We start from the raw sequence: 20,177 nt of genomic DNA on the forward strand, positions 1-20,177 counted from the left end.
TGCTACAGAAACTCTTATCACCACCCCTTTTCCTCCCAGCAGGCTGTGCGACGCGCCGGGCCTTAGCCCGTTTGTGCCATCCGGGTCTCTCGTTCGAGCGATTCAGTCTGTGGCGAATCGTCAAGGCGGTCGGTACTGTGGAAAGCGGCAAGTGGAGGCGCCGCTCTAGCGGCCAGGACTCTGGACTATGGCGGTAGGTGCCGAATCTGAGTTTAAAGTCAGCGATGTTTTTCTGCTACAGTCCGAAGAAGGGATGAAGGGCTCCCAGAGCTGTTGTCCGAGCTTGTGTGTGGACAAAATGGCGCCGCGGCCTTCTTCTGCGCCCGCCATCATGGCTGCCTCCTTTAGGGAGGGGGAAGTGAGGCGGTGTCGTTGGGGGTGGGGAGCCTCAGGGAGTGTCTTTTTTTTCCAGAACTTTCCTCATCTCTTTCCCAGCTGTGTGTTCTTTTTGGCCCACCGAACTGACTGCAGTTTAGCTTAGCCTAGTGATTTATATTGAATTTTGTTAGGGCTTAGGCATTTATATGTTCGCGGTGGGACCTGGAGTCGTCCGTGAAAAGTGTTGGGTCATAAAGGCGGTGCCTGTAAGGGATAGAAACGTGGGGGGCGAGCAGTCTTGTAGCGTTTTTGCTTTTAGTTTTTTCCTTTTTTGCCTGAGTGCTAGGAGGCGATTCCAGTTGCATAATTTCCATTAGTGTTCCATCTGTGTACTTTAGTTTATTCCTTAGCAGCTAGATAACGTGTTTCTGGAAGGGAGTAAAAATTCGATTTAATTAAGAGAAGATTTTGGCACTACGAATTCTGATTGATGCTCTGTTTCCGAAGTGGCTTTCGATGCAGTCATTTTGAAGTCTGAGAAACATAATCCAGCCCTGTCGCTGACGTTGTTACTTTAAATTTAAGAGTTCTTCATTGGCCCATTTAATTTTAAATGGAGAGTACGGTTCTTAAATCACCACTTTTGAAAAATAAACCTTCTTTGGGTATAAGATGTCCAATCCTGATAGATCACATTATTGTGTGATTACTTCCTTTTACTTATCCTGTTAAAAGAAAAATGCGAGAATTTTGTTTTCTTTTTCCATTGACTAAAAAGTTGTATTTTCTTGTTTTTGGAAATGAAGCATAACTAAAAACTTGTAGCTCATCGTAATCACTGGGGTACCTGGAATTTAGAAATCATCGAAGATCCTCCCTCCTCCCATGCCCAGTTGATTTGATTTAGAACCCCTTTTTTTATTAACCGATTTAGAACTAGTTTGAAATCGCTTGGCAGGCTATTTGGTAATTTGTGCAGCTAGTCGATGGGGTGTTTTTCTTTGTTTAAATCGTGTTTGGGGCCTCTTAATCTACTTTAAAGAATAGTATTATTTTATTTGGGCTCAAATATTTTTTAAAAACAGTTCAAACATTTGTTTCTGCAGTGCCTCCTTCAGTAAAAAAACAATCCCCTGGAGAAGTGGCCTACTATTAAATCCAGTGTACCTTCTTTGCACTGGAAAAAGATTCCTATGCTATATCTTGAGTGTTATCAGGGTTTTAAAGAAGACGTAATTTTTTTAAAAACATGGTGTTTTTCTAATAGAGCACATGCTGGAATGGAGAGCATTTTTGCAGTTAGCATTTAAGATTTGCTTGTAGGTCCTTCCTCAGTTGAAATCTTAGGCATTTTCAAAGAAGTTTTAATACCTAATCGATTTTACCTGGATACTTTTTCACATGCTACCTTAAGTAATAAAAGTCTTGCTTGGGCTAAGTGGCCACCTATTCATGTCTTTTTAGTGATACAGTGGTTTTTGTTTTCCTATAGTATTTCTTAACAGATGAAAATGTTTAGTGTAAGTTATTGCAGAGTGCCTTCTCCTAAGTCAAGAGTATTTAACTTCCCTATTTCGGGGCTTCTGTGATGTTAAGCATGTAGTTAAAGTATTAACTGAAAACTTAACTGACTGGGCTAGTCGCTGACATTTCCATGGGAAGGTTTTTGACTCTAGTCATGATGTCTGTAAAAGTGAGTGGAGATATGCTGGTGATTCAGGAAAGCTGCATCTGTTGGGCAGAAAAGTGGCCTGCCCAGAGATGATAACAGTGCATAACATTTTTGCTACTATTTTGCTAAGTGTAACTTTACCAACACATAACCTTTGTAGTCCTTAGGAATAGTGGTGAGAACAAGAATAAAAGAAAAATGACCAATGTTAGTTTTGACAATCAGTCATCTTTAGTTGTGTGATACAGTATCGTGTATTAATAGTAGAAAGCAAGCGGTTCCCTTCGTGGTTCAGATTCTGACTAGTATCCATGAGGATTTGGGTTCGATCCCTGGCCTTGCTCAGTGGGTTAAGGAACCGACGGTCGCTGTGACTGTGGTGTAGGTTCCAGACACGGCTCAGATCCTGCGTTGCTGTGGCTCTGGCCTAGGCCTGTAGCTATAGTTCTGGGTCGACCTGGGAACTTCCATATGCTGCGGGAGCGGCCCTAAAAAATGTGCGCGCGCGTGCACACAAACAGTAGTAGACAGCAAAGAAAGTACCATCTTAAGTGAGTCAGCTAATGTTGCTGGATCTCATCTGTAAGATCAGAAAGTTGAGTTTGAGTCTAAGGAATGAGAGCCTTTCAGCACAAAAATTTTACGATTCCACAAATCACCCATACATCCGAAAACCAGAGAAGCATGTATGCTTGAATGAGCCTCCACTATAGTTAGTTGCTTTCTCCTGTATCTTACCTGTTTTTTGGTAACATTGTTGGAGGCTCAGCATATACTTTGTCTTTCATTTTAACTAAGTTGTTAATCCTCCCCTATTTGTTATTTTTGAAGTCTCGCCTCTTTGGGTGCATTTTTGACCCTCAGAAGATAGTTATTGGGTAGATAGATAACACCTTTCATACTTCATTTGTTAAAATACTCATTTAGATAACTTGGTGTTTTCTGGACTATTCAAGGGAAGAAGTTCAGTATTCCTCCTGCTGAATATGTGTAGTGATTCACTGTTTATCCAATCAGATTTTTTCTGTAAAGAGCAAGTTAGTAAATATTTTTGGCCTTGTGGACTACATATACAGTCTCTGTCTCATTCCTTACTTGCTTGTTTTAACAACCCTTTAAAAAATGTAAAACCATTCTTAGCTGAAAGGCTACGGTTTGCCAACTCATGGCCTAAGTAATGAACTCACCAGGAATATCGACTATTTTCACATTTGCTCTCTGGTCAGATGGGTCACCACAGTCCACTTTCCACATATGATTGAAACTTTCCTTCACATTTTTTCAGAACCTGACTTGTGAACATTCAGGTTCTAGTTTCTTTTTTAACCTTTTTTCCTGTGATTCATTTAAATCAATTTCTTCCTTTGTGGTACTCTGTAATTTGTAATTTGGACCACACAGTTCAGCAGACACATAAGTACTTTTTTTTTAAATGGAAAACTCATGACTGGAATTGATTTCTTGATTTTTTTTTGATTGATTTCTGCGCTGAATACTATGTTATGATCAAAGCAGGTGAAATTGCCTTTTGTAACTGGAAAACAACTGATACTTAGATGAAGGAACCTGCTCTCTTAGGTAACCTTAATCAGGTCTCTGGGAAAGAGTGTATATGCTTGGCTATTTTAATTTTTTAAAAATTTATGTTGTGATAATTTATAAAATGCTTTAAAGTAGAAAACTTAATGTTTCCATAGCCCAGAGCATATGTGAGGAGAGGCAGACCATTTTTGCTGCAGCACTGTGCCAAGGGGCTTTCATTAAAGAGGGTTAATGAAATTAAGATTGGGTTCTCAGATAGGTAAGTTAATTTTCTGTTTATTCTTTTACAGTAGTTTAGAAGCAGTCCCTGTGCTTTTTAAGATTTTTACAGTCTTGAGTCTGTTTTAACTTTCAATAGCGCATTTAAAATGCCTTTTTAATGTATGCCAATTTAAAATACAAGTATTGGTAAATTCAGCTAAATTAATGTCACAAATCTAAAATGGACACAGTTCTCACTGTGGCGCAATGGGATTGGCATTGTTTCTAGAGGGCCAGGACGCAGGTTCCATCAGCCCAGCGCAGTGGGTTGAAAGGATCGGGCATTGCTGCAGCTGCAGCATAGGTCACACCTGCAGCTCAGATCTGATCCCTGACCCGGGAACTCCATATGCCACTGGGTGGCCAAAAAGTAAAAAATAAAATGGACTCTATTTTTTATGCTTGAATATTTACTGGAAATACTTGAGGCCCTTGTTTTCCCCTTCCCGCGTTGTAAGTGTTAAACAGGGAGTACCTGTCGTGGTTCAGTGAAAAAGAATCTGACTGGTATCAATGAGGATGCAGGTTCGATCCCTGGCCTCGCTCAGTGGTTTAAGGATCCAACGTTGCAGTGAGCTGTGGCGTAGATTGCAAACTCGGCTCAGATCTGGCATTGTTGTAACTGTGGCGTAGGCCACCACTGGCTACAGCTCCGATTGGACCCCTAGCCTGGGATCCTCCATATGTCGAGGGTGCAGCCTTTAAAAAATGACCAAAAAAGTTAAATATATATTCATCCAATTACATTTGTCTTTTTGTTACTGGTTTAGTCATTTCAATTTATTCAGGTCTGCTTATCAAATAGAAGCCTATTTAGCTACTTGAAAATTAGCTGTTGTGATTATTTTCATTAATTTTGTAAAGATCAAGGATGATTATCTTTCCTCTCTTCCCACTCTTAAGAAATTGGAAGCATTTTAAATGCAATCAAGAATTTACAGTCATATTTTTCTCTAAACCTTTAGGCTAGTGATACAGAACGAGATGGACTAGCCCCAGAAAAGACATCCCCAGATAGAGAGAAGAAAAAAGAGCAGTCGGATGTATCTGTTTCTCCTAGAGCCTCAAAACATCATTATTCAAGATCACGATCAAGGTCAAGAGAAAGAAAGCGGAAGTCAGGTATGAATTGCTGGAAATGGTACCACTACCAGCATTTTTATAGTCTATGTAGAAATGTGTATAAGATACAAATTCACTTTGCTGGTATTATTAATATGTGTTCTTCCAGGTGAGAAATGGATAGTGAAAGTGCATTGGTAACTTTCAGGAGAATTTTTCAATTTCGAGGAATACAAATGTTCTAATACAGGAATTTTATAACTTGTCAAGGACAAAATGTATGTTTAGTGTCACAGTAACTATTTGGTTAGCCCTCAGATGTTTATTATCCTTTCAACATTGGTAAGACAGTATTTCGAAAGATGTAGTCTAGGCAGTAGTGTGTTCCAGACTTATTTAATGTCTTTGACATAAGTTACAAGAACGTTTTTAACCTTGTTTTTCTTTTTAACTTTTAACATTAAGTTAAACATTGTATAACATTAATATTTCTGAAAGCATGAGTTTTGGTGTTTTAAAATGCTCCTTATTTGGTAATTTTAAAAAAGAGAGTTCCTTTTGTGGCTCAGTGGTAAGAAACCCAGCTAGTATCCATGAGGCTGCGTGTTTGATCCCTGGCCTTGCTCAGTGGGTTAAGGATCTGATGTTGCCTTGAGCTGCAGTGTAGGTCACAGACGTGGCTCATATCCTGCATTGTTTTGGCTGTGGCATAAGCTGGCAGCTGCAGCTCTGGTTCAACCCCTAGCCTGGGAACTTCCACACGCCTAGTTATGGCCCTAAAAAGACCCTCTCTTCCCCCAAAAAAAGATAAGAAAAACTAAACTAGGAGTTTCTGCTGTGGCACAACAGGATCAGCAGCATCTCTGGAGCTCTGGGACACAGGTTCAGTTCTCAGCAAAGTGGGTTAAGGCTCTGGTGTTGCCCAAGCTGTGGCATGGGTCACACCCTCGCCTGGGAACTCCATATGCCTTTGGGGCAGCCAAAAATTAAAAAAATTAAAAAGGAAGCTGGGCTGATGTGGTGTAGAAAGCATGATGTATTGCTGAGGAATCAATAATAAATAAAGTAGTTAAAGAGAAGTAGAAAAGAAGTGAGTTTAAAAGTTTCAGGACCTGAGTTCTAGTTCTTTATTCTTCACACCCACAGACAAGCATCTACAAAATGGTTGACTAAACTAAAACATCCATTTGGAAACTTAAAGTACACCAAATATAATTAAACCTGTTTTTCTCTTGCTTTTTTGTTCCTATTTTTAATTGTTTTCCTCTAATACCCTTTGTAAAGATGAGCCCAGTCATGTTTTGTAAAATACTAAGAATCTGTGATCCCCCCCCCCCCCAAAAGACAATATCTGTCATATGTCATGGAATGTGGACTTGTCTTGGAACCCTTTTTGCTTAATTACTTGATTATGTTGTGGTTTGCTCAGATTGCTTAATTTGTTTCAAATATGTGCAGTATTAATATAGTAGAATAAGCCTCCTGCCTCCTCCCATAAAAAAATAGGCTACAGAAGATAACTGGTAAATGGATTCTTTAGTTAACCAAGTGGACAGAAATGTTATATTTATGAGTTTTGGTCTTTGAGATTCCAAAAGGTATGATTCTGTACCTTTACTTAATGGTGAATTTTTGTGTGTTTACAGATAATGAAGGAAGAAAACACAGGAGCCGGAGCAGAAGCAAAGAGGTAATTAAAACTTTTAGTGAATAGGCACTTTAAAATACTTATTAAGTATCTGGTAGAAATGTTTGTATGAATATATATTTTCAAGGTAAGTACCAAACTTGAAATTTAAAAGGTTTAATTGAGTTATAAAATAAGCATGATTTGGATTCATCGTTTTTCAAGAAGATAGTTATTTATATGAAAAGTTCATTCAACAACTATTAATTATATTGTGTTGTGAAAATATTCACAATAAAAATTTCATGTGAAGAATATAATTGGTTTTTTAGGTCTGTCTCACAGAGCTTCCATTAATCTGAGGTCCCGAGTCTCCTTATGCCTGACGACTGCTCAGAATTTTTAAATAGCAATCATCTTTAAGTAGAAATACTCTAGATAGCTATGGGCTGCTTTTTCTTTATGGAAGATAACAAGAGTCCTTTTCATTAGTAAACTGGTTTGATTGCTAATAGTTGTGTTGAATTTTGAAATAAAAGTGTCAGTGAGGAATAGTTGGAAAGGTGGCGATGACAGCAAAACTTGAGGATAAAGGCAGCAGCTGTATTGCAGAGGAGTTGACTTGCCCACCTGAGAAGACAAGGAATGAGCCAACAAAGGAAGAGAAGTAGCAGCCAAAAAGGGAGGAGAAGTCTCATGGGGGCTGGGCAAGGGACTCCTGAAACAAACTTGGCAGGGACTTCACCTCTTCCCCTAATGGAAGCTCTGTTAAATTTTTAATTTAGGAGAGTTTTTGTGAAAATGACTATTTTGTTTAGCTCACATGATAACATTTCTATAATAAATCATACTCAGCGTGCTAATGCGCGAAGAGACTGAACTGAAGACGCTGCAGACTCAGATAGCAAAATAATAAGCCTACTTCATGATAAGGTAACTATTAGCATTCAAACTCCTATTTCCCTTAAGTATATCATATTAAATCAGTTAAGGGTTTAATGGTTGGTTTTTTGTTTTTTTTTTTTTAATAATAATAGTAATGTTATGTATGGAAAACTGGTTTGAAATAAACTCAAACTTTTGGAAGCTTAACCACTTAAAACTTTTCCAGTTTGCCACTATATGGCAAAATCAAGGAAATATTTTTTTATAAGCTTGTTATAGAGAACTGGCATTGAAACTAAAATTTAGCTGTGTCTCCATGTCTCTTATTTTTATGCAAAATAATAAATTACATACTATGATCCTTGTCAGATATATCATTATGCATGTTCCAAAATATTTGACCAAGTTTTTTAAGAAAAGTTAATTTTAAGTGGACAGAAATATGTTAAGGTCTGTTTTGGGAACTATGAAATAAATGTTGTGTTGTGGAAAACGGTGGCCTGAGCATCAGAAGAACATGGGATCTGGGTTCAACTCTCCTCTAATATGTAGCTTTGTGGTTTCAGATCTTAATTTAGTCATATATAAAGTAAAGGGAGTAAGAGGATCTGAATTTCTTTTCAGCTTTAAAATTGAGATTCTTAAATGTCCAAGATTTTAAGCTTTAGCTATGAGATGGATTCAACAAATCTTAATGTGGGGAAATCTAACATTAAGCACTTCCTGATTCAGTATGTGAGTGTAGGATGGAGACTTGATTATACAGTTAATTTTAGCTCAGTCTCTGAATTGCATTTGTTGTGAAAGCGAAAGCCTTGGTTTTTATGGTCCTTCAGAATATGGGGAAAGTATGTGTTATACAATGGTACAGGGATTGATTATGTTATATGTAGTTTATTTCATAAAAATAAAGATGTGGTTGCCATTTTCTACCCTAGGTACATGAAATGTAATAGAACTCCAAGCCTGTTGGGATATTGCAAGATGAAAAGTGATTGCTTCACAGTTTAGACATTGGGAGAAAAATCAAGAGCCGTCTTGTAGAAAGGATGTGGCAGTATAGTTATAAAAAAGGACACTTCAACTCTGTAAAGTAATCAAAATTGTAGAAAGTATTAATACTTAGATTTACTTAGCTACCTAATTGGAAATGCATTTTCTGGTGCATTTCTTCGTGTCCTTATCTCTGTTATTGTTAACTTTTTAACTCATTACTGTGTACTCTGGATTTAGAAGTTGATGTATATACATGGTCTGTTTCTAAAAGGTTTGTTGAAAAATTGAAACAATTTTGATACATATTACTTCCCTTATTCTTTTAGATTAAAAAAAATCAGGGATTTCTCTTTCTGAAGTAATGGTTTTTCAATATTATTTCAGCATTGAAAGTCATTGTTTTGTGGTACTGAAAATATTTTGGGGTGGAGACTGCATTTTGGGGGTTTATACAGGAAAAAATAATTAGTGATATATATACATCTGCAACATTTGGGTGATCTGAATGAAACTAGATCTTTTTTTTTAATTTGCGACACACTCCTAAGGTTACTAATGTTGCATCACAACATTTTTGCTACTGATACCCATACTAACTCTCTTTGTTGCACTATTTTCCTGAAAGAACCAACTTCTTCTTAAAACAGGCAAGAAGACATGAATCCAAAGATAAATCCTCTAAGAAACATAAGTCTGAGGAACATAATGACAAAGAACATTCTTCTGATAAAGGAAGAGAGCGGCTAAATTCATCTGAAAATGGTGAGGACAGACACAAACGCAAGGAAAGAAAGTCATCGAGAGGCAGAAGTCATTCAAGGTCTAGGTCTCGTGAAAGGTAAGTGGTTTTTCTAAGTTATGGCCTTCTAAAGAACTCCTAAATTACAGAATGCTTTGCATTAACTGAGCAACACCCAAAGAAATCTTAGAAAATGATAACTTTTTGTTAATGTGACCCATTTGTCCACTGATGTGACTAGTATCTGAAGTCTTCTGGGTTTTGCTTTCTGATGAAGGCAGAAATAGTGTCCAAAACTAGGGAATGAGGGATGGTTTTAAGTATTCAGTTAGAAAATATATTTCTCTTAACTTTCTGATTTGTTTGTCTCTTAGAGTGAAAAAAATTATTTCTGAACTGCGTTCATATAGTTTTCCAGTATAACAATCCCTTTGTATTGCTAAGGCAGGATTTGTTTGCTGCTAAACTCTAATCTAGGTTTTCTTAAAGTATAGGTTGAAAAGATTTTTTAGAAACTAGGTAATAGTTCAGTGTTTTGTGGCATTTTAAGAAGCCAGTGTTTATATTTGGAGGTTTGGTGGGGCAGGTATGTGTATGATAACAGATTTGATGAAAGTTTTTCAGGAGTAGAATAACTTCATTGTTATTCTTTAAAATAGTTTGGTAAGGCAATAGACTTTATTAAACAGAATCTTGGGTTAGAGTACATTGCATTTTTGATATGTTAATCACTTTACGGTGTTCCCTAGGAAGCATCATCAAACAAGAACAAAAGTCTGTTTTTTGCTTATAACTCTTTCCATTAGAAACCTCAGTTATCCTTTCTCTACAGACCAGAGTCATTGATTGCCTGTCCTGACTGCATATGCTATAGATAACTTGTAATGTCTGTAATGGAAGACAGTTCTAAGTAACTACAAATTTGTGTGCTTTAATTTCAGGCGTCATCGTAGTAGAAGCAGAGAGCGGAAGAAGTCAAGGTCCAGGAGTAGGGAGCGGAAGAAATCAAGATCCAGAAGCAGAGAGAGGAAGAAATCACGATCCAGAAGCAGGGAGAGAAAACGTCGTATCCGATCTCGTTCCCGCTCAAGGTCGAGACACAGGCATAGAAGTAGAAGCAGGAGTAGGACGAGGAGTAGAAGTCGGTAGGTATCCATCTCTAATAAAATCAAATAGGCCCCTTACAGGGTCTGTTGGATCAGGCTTAGAGAGGTTAAGTAACTTGCCCAAGAAGCCCAGCTCTTAAATGGTAAAACCAGGACCTAGTCCCAAATGTGTCTGAAAGCCAAGTCAGGTGTACATAACCCACCATACTGGATAATGCTGGTTATACTGTCTCAAATGCTCAAAAAGATAATAAATTCAAACTTTGATTAGAAGGATGCTTTAATTTGTTGGGACACAAAGTGCAATAAAGAGCCTTTAATTACAGGAGTTCCCACTGTGTCACAGTGGGATAAGAATCTGACTGCAATGACTTGGGTCGCTGTGGATGCACAGTGGATTAAAGTATCCAGTATCTGGTGTTGCTGCAGATGGGGTTCAGTTTCAATCCCTAGCCCGGGAACTTCCATATGCCAAGGGTGTGGCTGTTTTTTGTTTTGTTTTGTTTTGTTTTGCTATTTCGGGCCGCTCCCGAGGCATATGGAGGTTCCCAGGCTAGGGGTCCAATCGGAGCTGTAGCCGCCGGCCTACGCCAGAGCCACAGCAACGCAGGATCCGAGCCGCGTCTGCAACCTACAGCACAGCTCACGGCAACACCAGATCCTTAACCCACTGAGCAAGGCCAGGGACCGAACCCACAACCTCATGGTTCCTAGTCGGATTGTTAACCACTGCACCATGACGGGAACTCCTGTTTTTGTTTTAAGCATTTAATGATTAATGCTTGGAGAATATGTTTATCCTCTACTAATGTAGTTATTAATTATGTATTTTACTATATTCACAGATACTGGTATTAAAGTAATGGAAAGGCTTTTTTTAAATTTATTGTTCCTTAAGTCAAACAGTCTATAAAAGACTGAAATATGGGTAAAAGTGGACCTACTCATATTACAATAACCTAGTTTGTCACTTGTTTATTTTTTTTCAACTTTTAGTATGTAATGTTGCCTAATTTGAACTTTAAAGTAAGTGGTAATAGCACCATTAATTACCATTTTTTTAAATTGCTATTTGGGTAATTCAGGTCATTATTTCTGGCATTTCTTGTTTTAACCACTGATAGCGATAACTTTTTATTCTGATTTTTACTTTGTTTTAGTGATTTATATCTTTTGGTCTTAAAACATTTACAAATTTTACATTAAAATACTAGGACCATAAGTTCCTTTGTGACACAGTGGGTTAAGGAGCCAGTGTTTCCCCAGCTATTGCACAGGTCACAACTGGAGTGCGGGTTCAGTCCCTGGCCTGGTCACTTCCACATGCTGTGGGTATGGCCAAAAAAAAAAAATTCTAGGACCATTTAACTTGTCGGATCCCACTACTAGGAATTTATCCAACATATTGTCCCACACAAGTGTAAATGTAGAAGGTCTTTGCAACAATGGGTGTAATAGCAGAAGATTGGAAGCAACCTAAATGTTCATCTGAAATGGGTGGTTAAGCAAATTTATAGAAAACTAATCTTATATGCAAGGAACTTGGGATGCTTGTGAAAGATGTAGGACAGAGGTGGAAAGGAAAGTTCAGAATTATTTCCTGTACTGTTTTAATTTCATATAAATATAATTATGTAAATATAATTGATCTTGACTGAATAATTATTACTTGGTATACTGAGACATGTAAAATATGGTTTATTAAAGAGATAGAAAGAAGAGAATTGAAAAACCAAGAAGATTTAGCAGAAGTTTGAGCCGAACTCCTAGTCCACCTCCCTTCAGAGGCAGAAACACAGCAATGGATGCACAAGAAGCTTTAGCTAGGAGGTGCGTATAATTTTTTATTTGATGCATTTTTTTTTCTCCTTTTCAGCTTGAGGTAGATACTCAATTGTGTGGATAAAGTATACGCTTTCCATCAGATGATAATTTAAATAATTAAATCTAGCCGTGACTACTGTGGCACCCTTTGTGATACAGAACTACAATGAGTGGTTTGTTAATTTTTATCTTAAAACGTTAACTTATTTGCACAACTGGAAAGAGTTGTGCTTCTGCAACATTTCTTTTTTCTTTTGTTGTTAACTGATTTTTCTCAAATCCAGACTCCTAAATATTTTTAATTTACAATTGAAATTTTAAAAAAAAACCTCTAAATCCGATTAAAGCACTGTTAATTTTTTCTCTCAAACTACTTTTTCTTTTACTCTCATATTTCTTTAAGAAAACAAAGTCTCTGAAACAACAAGAAATCTGCTGATAAAGTTTTCTTATTTTGAAGGTTGGCAAATAATAAGCTAATTTATTTATTTGATCTTGTAAAGTTTACTGCTGATAGCAATAGTAAGGTCATTGTATTTTTAAATTTTCTAATGTTTCAAAGATGGGTAATTGTGGGACCACACACAGCAAGGCTGTCTAGCTGAGATCTTCAAAACCATTGAAGGAATTGCCTTATAGAAGCAAGAAGTAAAGTCCAAGCCCTTGTTTGCAGGTTTTCCCATGTTCTGAAAACTAAAATCTTTGATTTTGATATTTTTTTCTTTATGAAATTGAGTTTCTATTTTTTTTTTCATTACAAAAATACAGTTATCACAATGTAACCTGATGGGCTGCTGCCCTGCGAACCCAGCCTGGCAGAAACTCCAGCTGAACAGCAGCAGCAGCAAAGGTGTGAGCTCACCCCTCCTTCATTCCATTCACCCTAGTGAATGGTGTTGATTCCAAACCTGCAATGGCCATTTAAAATACACAACCAAGGAGTTCCCTCATGGCTTAGGGAGTTGGGGATCCAACATTGTCACTGCCGTGGCTCTGGTTATAGCTATGGCTTGGGTTTGATCCCTGACCCAGGAACTTCCACATGTCTCAGGCATGGCCAAAAAAATAATACACAGCATGCAGCCAATAGTACTCATTTTCTTTCTGAAACTAAAATTAACAGAATTAGGAAGTAATTTTTCCACAGTATCTGAACTTACTGGTAAAGAGTGGTCCATTAGCTTTGATGAATTTTTTGAGTCTTAAAGTCTGTTCTTACTTTAAATTTATTGTGTCTTAATTTTTGAATTTTATTAAAGTTGAATCTGTAACTATCATTTATAACTTCGACTTAAAAAAGTCAACTTAGTGATTTTCAGATGGCAGTACAATGAGATACTCTATAATCTCAGAACAGCAAAAATTTGAAGGGTGGTCTTTTGTTGCTAAACTACAGTATGTAGACCATTTTTTGTTTGTTCCTTTTTGTTTTTGAATAAGGATGATTGTAAAACTGCTTTGGTTTTGGTTTTGGTTTGTTTTTTGTTGTTGTTTGTTTGTTTGTTGGTCTTTTTAGAGCCACATCCACAGCATATGGAAGTTCCCAGGCTAGAGGTCGAATCAGAAGCTACAGCTGCTGGCCTATACCACAGCCACAGCAGCTCAGGATCCAAGGCAAGTCTGTGACCAACACCACAGTTTACGGCAATGCCAGATCCTTAACCCACTGAGCAAGGCCAGGGGTTGAACCCACATCCTCACGGATACTAGTTAGGTTTATTACTGCTGAGCCACAATGGGAACTCCTAGAAATGTTTTTTTAAGTATCTGTGAACCTACATTTTAGTGTTAATCCTAGTCAGAAACTTTTATTTCTAAGGACAACGTCTGTACTGTTTCTTCCATATATGCACAATAGAAGTAAACAAAATTATAAATTATGTATTTATTGTATGTGAATTTCAGCAATTTTTAAAGCAAATTTCAGTTTTCTACCACTGTATTTTACCCAGAGCGCCCCCTCCCCCTTTCCCCAAAAAACATTTCCCCCAATCCTTACCCCTTTATACCACATGCAAGGAGGGGGAGGGAGTGGCTTATGATTGGTAAATGAGAAAATCTTCTGAAGAAAAGTAATTTCTCTTTCAGGAACTCATTATGAAGATAACATTACTTATAATTTGCTGTGTAACAAGTAGATACTGACTTGATTAGCACATACAGCTTAGTACGTGTATTAGTGAATTTAGTGTGAACTAGAATTCGTTTTTGTTTGGGGATGAATTTATGTTTCATATTTCTAGTTCTTTGCTGATGATAAATTTCTTTTTTTCCTAAAAGTAATTTTCTAATACTGCGTTTTCTCCCCCCTGCTTTATTGGATAATAGAGAATGGCAGATAGGGTTTGCTTGCTTTTTAAATTTTTATTTTTGGCTTTTTAATTTTCATTAATTTAGAGACTAATTAAGTCTTTTTTAATATAAAAATTATCTGCATGTTCTGACCATCTTTATCTTATGTCAGCCTCCCTTAAAATGTGTTTAGGGGGAGTTCTCTTTTGGCGCAGTAGGTTAAGGATCCCATGTTGTTACTCCAGCAGCTCAGGTCACTGTTGTGGTAGTTTCAGTCCCTGGCCTGGGAACTTCCATATGCCATAGGCCTAGCCAAAAATAAGCATTTAGGTAGTTCTGTAAATTATTGAATATACTCTTAGGATTTACTCAGCTCTAAGTATATTAGCTTAGCGTGTCTCAATTTGCAAGATTGAATTTTGTCTTTCTGTAACTAGCACTCATAAAGATTGAGTAATTTTTATTTAATGATTTTAATCATTCTCAGAGGGAACTATTATGAAAACTATTACAGTTGGCTATTAATAAGTGAATTTTAAAATGTTTAAAATCAGTATTGGAGTATTATTTAATTGTGACTGATACCATCTTAAGAATGATTACCTTTTTTCCCCACATGTGGATAACAACTTAAAGGGGCATTAGAATAAACCTAATTAAAATTCCATATAAAGTTTTTTATGCCTACGCATGTGTACATACAGTAATAAATGTTGGGTTTTGTTATTTTTAATTTATTTAAATTGTCTTTGACAGATTGGAAAGGGCAAAGAAATTACAAGAACAGCGAGAAAAGGAAATGGTTGAAAAACAAAAACAACAAGAAATGGCTGCAGGTAATTTTTTTCTTTATTGTGGAAGTATAGCATTTCTTTGTAAAATATTAAGTTTAGAAAAGTAATAGGAAGACAATCACTTTTGCTTCATACTACCAATGATTATGCCGTAAACTTTTTAAAAATTATTATGAATGTTATTTTTAGTTACTTTTCCACCTTATAAAACCTTTATGCATGTATATTCTGATTTGGTCAGTGTGGATAATTTTGGCAAGTGAATAGTGACTCGTTCATGTAGCACTTTAGCCATCACTGTATATGTCTTTAAGATCTTAGAAATGCAGTTTGTTAAAGATAACTGGAGTATGTATTGTCTCATTGGTTAAGAAACCAAGTTTTTAAACATAACACACACGTTATGTGAATGATTTAAAGGTGATCAGGGTGCGCTTGTATGAAGTGCAATCTGCAGGTGGGAGTACCAAACTTGGCACTTAACTTTTATAGAACTTGGGTCTAGTATCTGTTAAATGTGCATACCTGTTTAATGATTTCAGATGTTTATAAGTTTCAGTTGAGATGTTGTGTAAATCACTTTGTAAGGTGTAAAGAACTATACAAATGAAAGTTAACTTATTAGTTACAGTGACCATAGTTCATTTCCTTGGAAATCACACACCTTTTTACTATTTGCAGAATTCTCTTTACGCTTAGAGAAGTAAATGAAGTTTTAGTATATTTAAGGGATCATGTACAGAAATGTCTATTGATGAACACGTTAAATGTTCATTAAAATGTTGCCTTATAAGCTTATTAATACTAAGTTGGAGTTCCCTCGTGGTGGAGTGGGTTAAGGGTCCAGTGTTGTCACTGCAGTGGCTCAGGTCAGGGTTTGATCCCTGGCCCTGGAACTTCCACATGCTGTGGGTACGGCTATAAAACAGTTGCCTTGGAGTTCCCGTCGTGGCGCAGTGGTTAACGAATCCGACTAGGAACCATGAGGTTGCGGGTTCGGTCCCTGCCCTTTGTCAGTGGGTTAAGGATCCGGCGTTGCCGTGAGCTGTGGTGTAGGTTGCAGACGCGGCTCGGATCCCGCGTTGCTGTGGCTCTGGCGTAGGCCGGCAGCTACAGCTCCGATTGGACCCCTAGCCTGGGAACCTCCATATGCCACACGGGAGTGGCCCTAGAAATAGCAAAAAGACAAAAAAAAAAAAGTTGCCTTTTTTTTTAAATGATGAAAATATCCTACCTTTTTGATTAGTAGCTCTTATATGTAAATAATGTATTAACATAAATCAGGAGGTTTTAGTTAAAATCCATAATTATCTTTAGCAGCTGCAGCTACGGGAGGTTCTGTTCTCAATGTTGCTGCCCTGTTGGCTTCAGGAACACAAGTAACTCCTCAAATAGCTATGGCAGCTCAAATGGCAGCCTTGCAGGCTAAAGCCTTGGCAGAGACCGGAATAGCTGTACCTAGCTATTACAACCCAGCAGCTGTGAATCCGATGAAATTTGCTGAACAAGAGAAGAAAAGGAAAATGCTTTGGCAAGGCAAGAAAGAAGGGGTAAGTTCTTGTATTCCACTCTTTTGTCATTGATTGCTAATAGTTGCTTATAAAAACAAATTTGGATTGGGAAAGGTTTGGTTTTATCTTTCTTCTGAGAACCTGTCTGGAGTAGTTTAATTTGCTGCAGTTTAATTCAGAAAAAAATGCATGATCTATGTCAGTCTTTCAAAGAAAGCCATTATTGCCATGCATTTATTAAGGAGAAAGAGTTTGTTCCTTAGCTTGGTTTTTTATTTGAAGGAGTATTATACTTCTGTGCTTCATTTTGTAATAGAAAGCTCGATAGAATGCTGTAAATGCTGTTCTACTTAGGCTATATTATGGAGATAACTTAATATCCTCATAAAAGATACTTAAATTTGACATTTCCTAAGACTTTTGTGTTTCTTAACAGGACAAATCCCAGTCTGCTGAAATATGGGAGAAATTGAATTTTGGAAACAAGGACCAAAATGTCAAATTTAGGAAATTAATGGGTATTAAGGTGAGTTACACACTTTGTATTAAAATTCCTATTAATATTTTTAGGGTGACATTTGTTCTCAAATGTTATTTCAGTGATATGTCAACTCTGGGTACTTTGTAATGCTTTTTTGTTTATGTTCTCTAGATTAATTTCACAGACTTATTATTACTTAGTGTTTATATATTAGGTGAACTTAAAGATCATAAGTTTCTATTAGTAAAAATGAAATTGTGAAAAGGAATTAGTGAATATGCTTTTTTTTAAAAAAATCACTGCCCATTTAAGGTCAGCTATATTTGGTGGGGTTGGACCACCTTAATTTTTAATGTTTCAGGGAAGATTTTTGAAGATATAGAAAGTTGTGATTTGTTGAATAACGCATAACGATACTAGGTTTTATACAGCAACTTGGTACGGTATACAAATGTTCAGATATTGGTTACTACTAGTGGAGTTGGCTCTTCATTAGAGAGATATTTGACTTAAACTAAGCCACACTAAGTTGGCTATTTTCAAACATGTCAGAGGACCTTTGTTGTTGCCTTCTTTGCACTATTCTTACAGCTACCTGCATGGCTGTTTCTTAGTTTTGGTTTCCGCTCAAATATCACTCTTAGAATCTTTGTCACCTGCCTTTTTAAAAACAGCAAGCACTCTACCCCCACTTTCTACTTTGCTTTTCTTTAAAAGGCATTTATCTGTACATTGTCTAGCATGTTGTACATGTTCTCTTCAGATGCCTACTGAAATGAAGTTGATTGTTGTTATATCCTGCTCTATCCCAATACCTAGAATGAACATTGCCTTGAATTCTGTAGCTGCTGAATGAATGTATGGAAGGAATGTATGAGGTCACATATATACTGCAAAAAAATGTGATCTACCAGTACTTGTGAGAGAAGCACTTTTTATTCCTAGGTGAATTCATTTTAATAGTATGTTTTATATCTTATTTAGAGTGAAGATGAAGCTGGATGTAGCTCTGTTGATGAAGAAAGTTACAAGACATTGAAACAGCAGGAAGAAGTATTTAGAAATCTGGATGCTCAGTATGAAATGGCAAGATCACAAACTCACACACAAAGAGGAATGGGATTGGGTTTCACATCATCAATGCGAGGAATGGATGCAGTTTGAAGAAAATCACACTTAATATTGGGACTTTATAGACTTCTGGTTCTGATGTCAGGTCCTTGTTCACCAAACAGCTAGCATTCTAGCTTGCATGGGTGTTGCATTGACTTTAATTTATTGAAAAATACAATTTTTTGTAAATATCAGATCAGTGATACTGGTGTTAGTGTTGTAATCAGGTTAAACCCACTTCCATTAAACTTGACAGGATTATAGAAGGACAATATTTTTTAGTTCATGAATTCTACTTTTCAAATATATGAACGCTGCAGGTGGGATAAAAATCTCATACATGGATTTTTGGTGTCCACTGTCTTGTGTACTTTTGTACTTAACCTTGTACAGTTATTTTCATCTCTTGAAACATGAAAGAAATGTTAATGTAGATGTTCTTTAGAAGATCTGGCCATTTGGTACATAATCCAGCACAAATAAGCTGGGTGGTGATGATAATAAAAATGGTTTTCTCAAAACTGGTGTTAATTTAAGTTACCTGGAATTCTTATTTGAATTTGTTTTATGATTTTTGTAGCATTTTGCAATTGCTATTAGAAGACACTGGCTTAGAAGTTCCTTTTTTTTTTTTTTTTTTTTTAAGAACAATTAACTATTGATACAGGCAATACCATGGTGAACAAAAATGTAAAATGAAGTCGGGAGAAGTGAACAAACTTACTGAGTAATATTGTTTTCCTACTATAAGGGACAGAATTGGTGTACAGTATTTGTTAAATATTCCATGTTATTCAGGAAATAGATTAATACATTAAAGGGATGTAAGCACTTTTATTTTAATAAAGTGCCTTATAACAAGTTCTCTGTATGCCCTTTGCTCATTATCCCTTTTGAATTTTTCTCTACTATAAAGTACTAAAACAGTAGAAAATCACTTTGTCACTATGTTGAATAAATTTAGGGCATAAATTTGGAGGAGAGGGTACTACAAAATTTGAACTTCATTGGCTTTCATTACAACAAAGTCATAATTTCTAGCTTTCCGTAGGGAAAAAATCCTTTGAAAATTATCTCCACAATATAGTAGCACAATACAGCAGCGGAAGTCTGCTCAATATGTTTAGTTTTCCTAGAGCACAATGATTCTCTGGAGAGATGGCTCTTCATGCTTCAGTGACAAAAAGTCATGTTTCTGGAGAAAAGATACCATGGTTTTCCATTTTGAAATCATCCCAAATTGAATTTTATGTTGAGCTAAAGGTTGAATTGGCTTCATTAAAATTTTTTTCATGGCTTGGAGTTCCCCGTCGTGGCACAGTGGTTAACAAATCGACCAGGAACCATGAGGTTGCCGGTTCCATCCCTGGCCTTGCTCAGTGGGTTAAGGATCCAGTGTTGCCGTGAGCTGTGGTGTAGGTCACAGACTCGGCTCGGATCCTGAGTTGCTGTGGCTCTGGCATAGGCTGGTGGCTACAGCTCAGATTGAACCTCTAGCCTGGAAACCTCCATATGCTGTGGGAGTGGCCCTAGAAAAGACAGAAAAAAAATTTTTCATGGCTTGTAATGCACTGTGGATATAAAAAGTAGGCATTAACTGCTACCTGTTTTTCTACAGTATTTTAGGATCTGGCAGTTCATTAGGGGTGATAGGGTCCATCCTGCATTCATCTAGAGTAGTAATTTTAAGAATTTTTGTAGCTAATCCATTTATTATATCTAGAATAATTGAATAGGTAACGTATTTTTAGTTGAGATTTTACAAAATCCCAGTTGGGACTGGTTTCATTTGAAGTTACCAATAGCTGGAGTTCTCTTTTGATGCAGTGTGTTAAAGATCTGGTGTTACCATTGCAGCAGCTTAGGTCTCTACTGTCCTGTGGTTTTGATCTCATGCCTGGGAATTTCCACAAGCTGGGGGTTGGGGGGGTGGCCAAGAAAGTTAACAGTAGCC

General features: G+C 36.9%; 1 protein-coding gene across 5 annotated transcripts; it reads left to right on the forward strand.

Moving 5' to 3' along the window:
- Positions 1-35: 35 nt before the first annotated feature.
- RSRC2 (arginine and serine rich coiled-coil 2) lies at positions 36-18,744 on the forward strand. 5 transcript variants are annotated; one of them, XM_047760334.1, is made up of 10 exons: positions 36-193; positions 4,759-4,915; positions 6,502-6,545; positions 8,989-9,201; positions 10,044-10,247; positions 11,916-12,038; positions 15,081-15,160; positions 16,439-16,668; positions 17,066-17,155; positions 18,095-18,744. In XM_047760334.1, exons 2-10 carry the CDS (start codon positions 4,835-4,837, stop codon positions 18,272-18,274), a joined length of 1,245 nt encoding a protein of 414 aa, XP_047616290.1. In that variant the 5' UTR covers positions 36-193; positions 4,759-4,834; the 3' UTR covers positions 18,275-18,744. The 5 variants fall into 5 exon arrangements, with proteins under 5 accessions (XP_047616290.1, XP_047616288.1, XP_047616289.1 ...); XM_047760332.1 differs by having other exon boundaries at positions 9,011-9,201; XM_047760333.1 differs by having other exon boundaries at positions 37-193; positions 16,436-16,668.
- Positions 18,745-20,177: the final 1,433 nt, after the last annotated feature.

The sequence above is a fragment of the Phacochoerus africanus genome, chromosome 15 (genome assembly GCF_016906955.1).
Source record: "Phacochoerus africanus isolate WHEZ1 chromosome 15, ROS_Pafr_v1, whole genome shotgun sequence".
NCBI lineage: Eukaryota > Metazoa > Chordata > Mammalia > Artiodactyla > Suidae > Phacochoerus > Phacochoerus africanus.

What these genes read in the sequence shown, in the direction of transcription:
- RSRC2 (XM_047760331.1), top strand. An exon ending in GGCAAGGCAAGAAAGAAGGG is followed by an intron (nt 16,669 to 17,065) that starts GTAAGTTCTTGT and finishes GTTTCTTAACAG; the next exon opens with GACAAATCCCAGTCTGCTGA. An exon ending in GGAAATTAATGGGTATTAAG is followed by an intron (nt 17,156 to 18,094) that starts GTGAGTTACACA and finishes TATCTTATTTAG; the next exon opens with AGTGAAGATGAAGCTGGATG.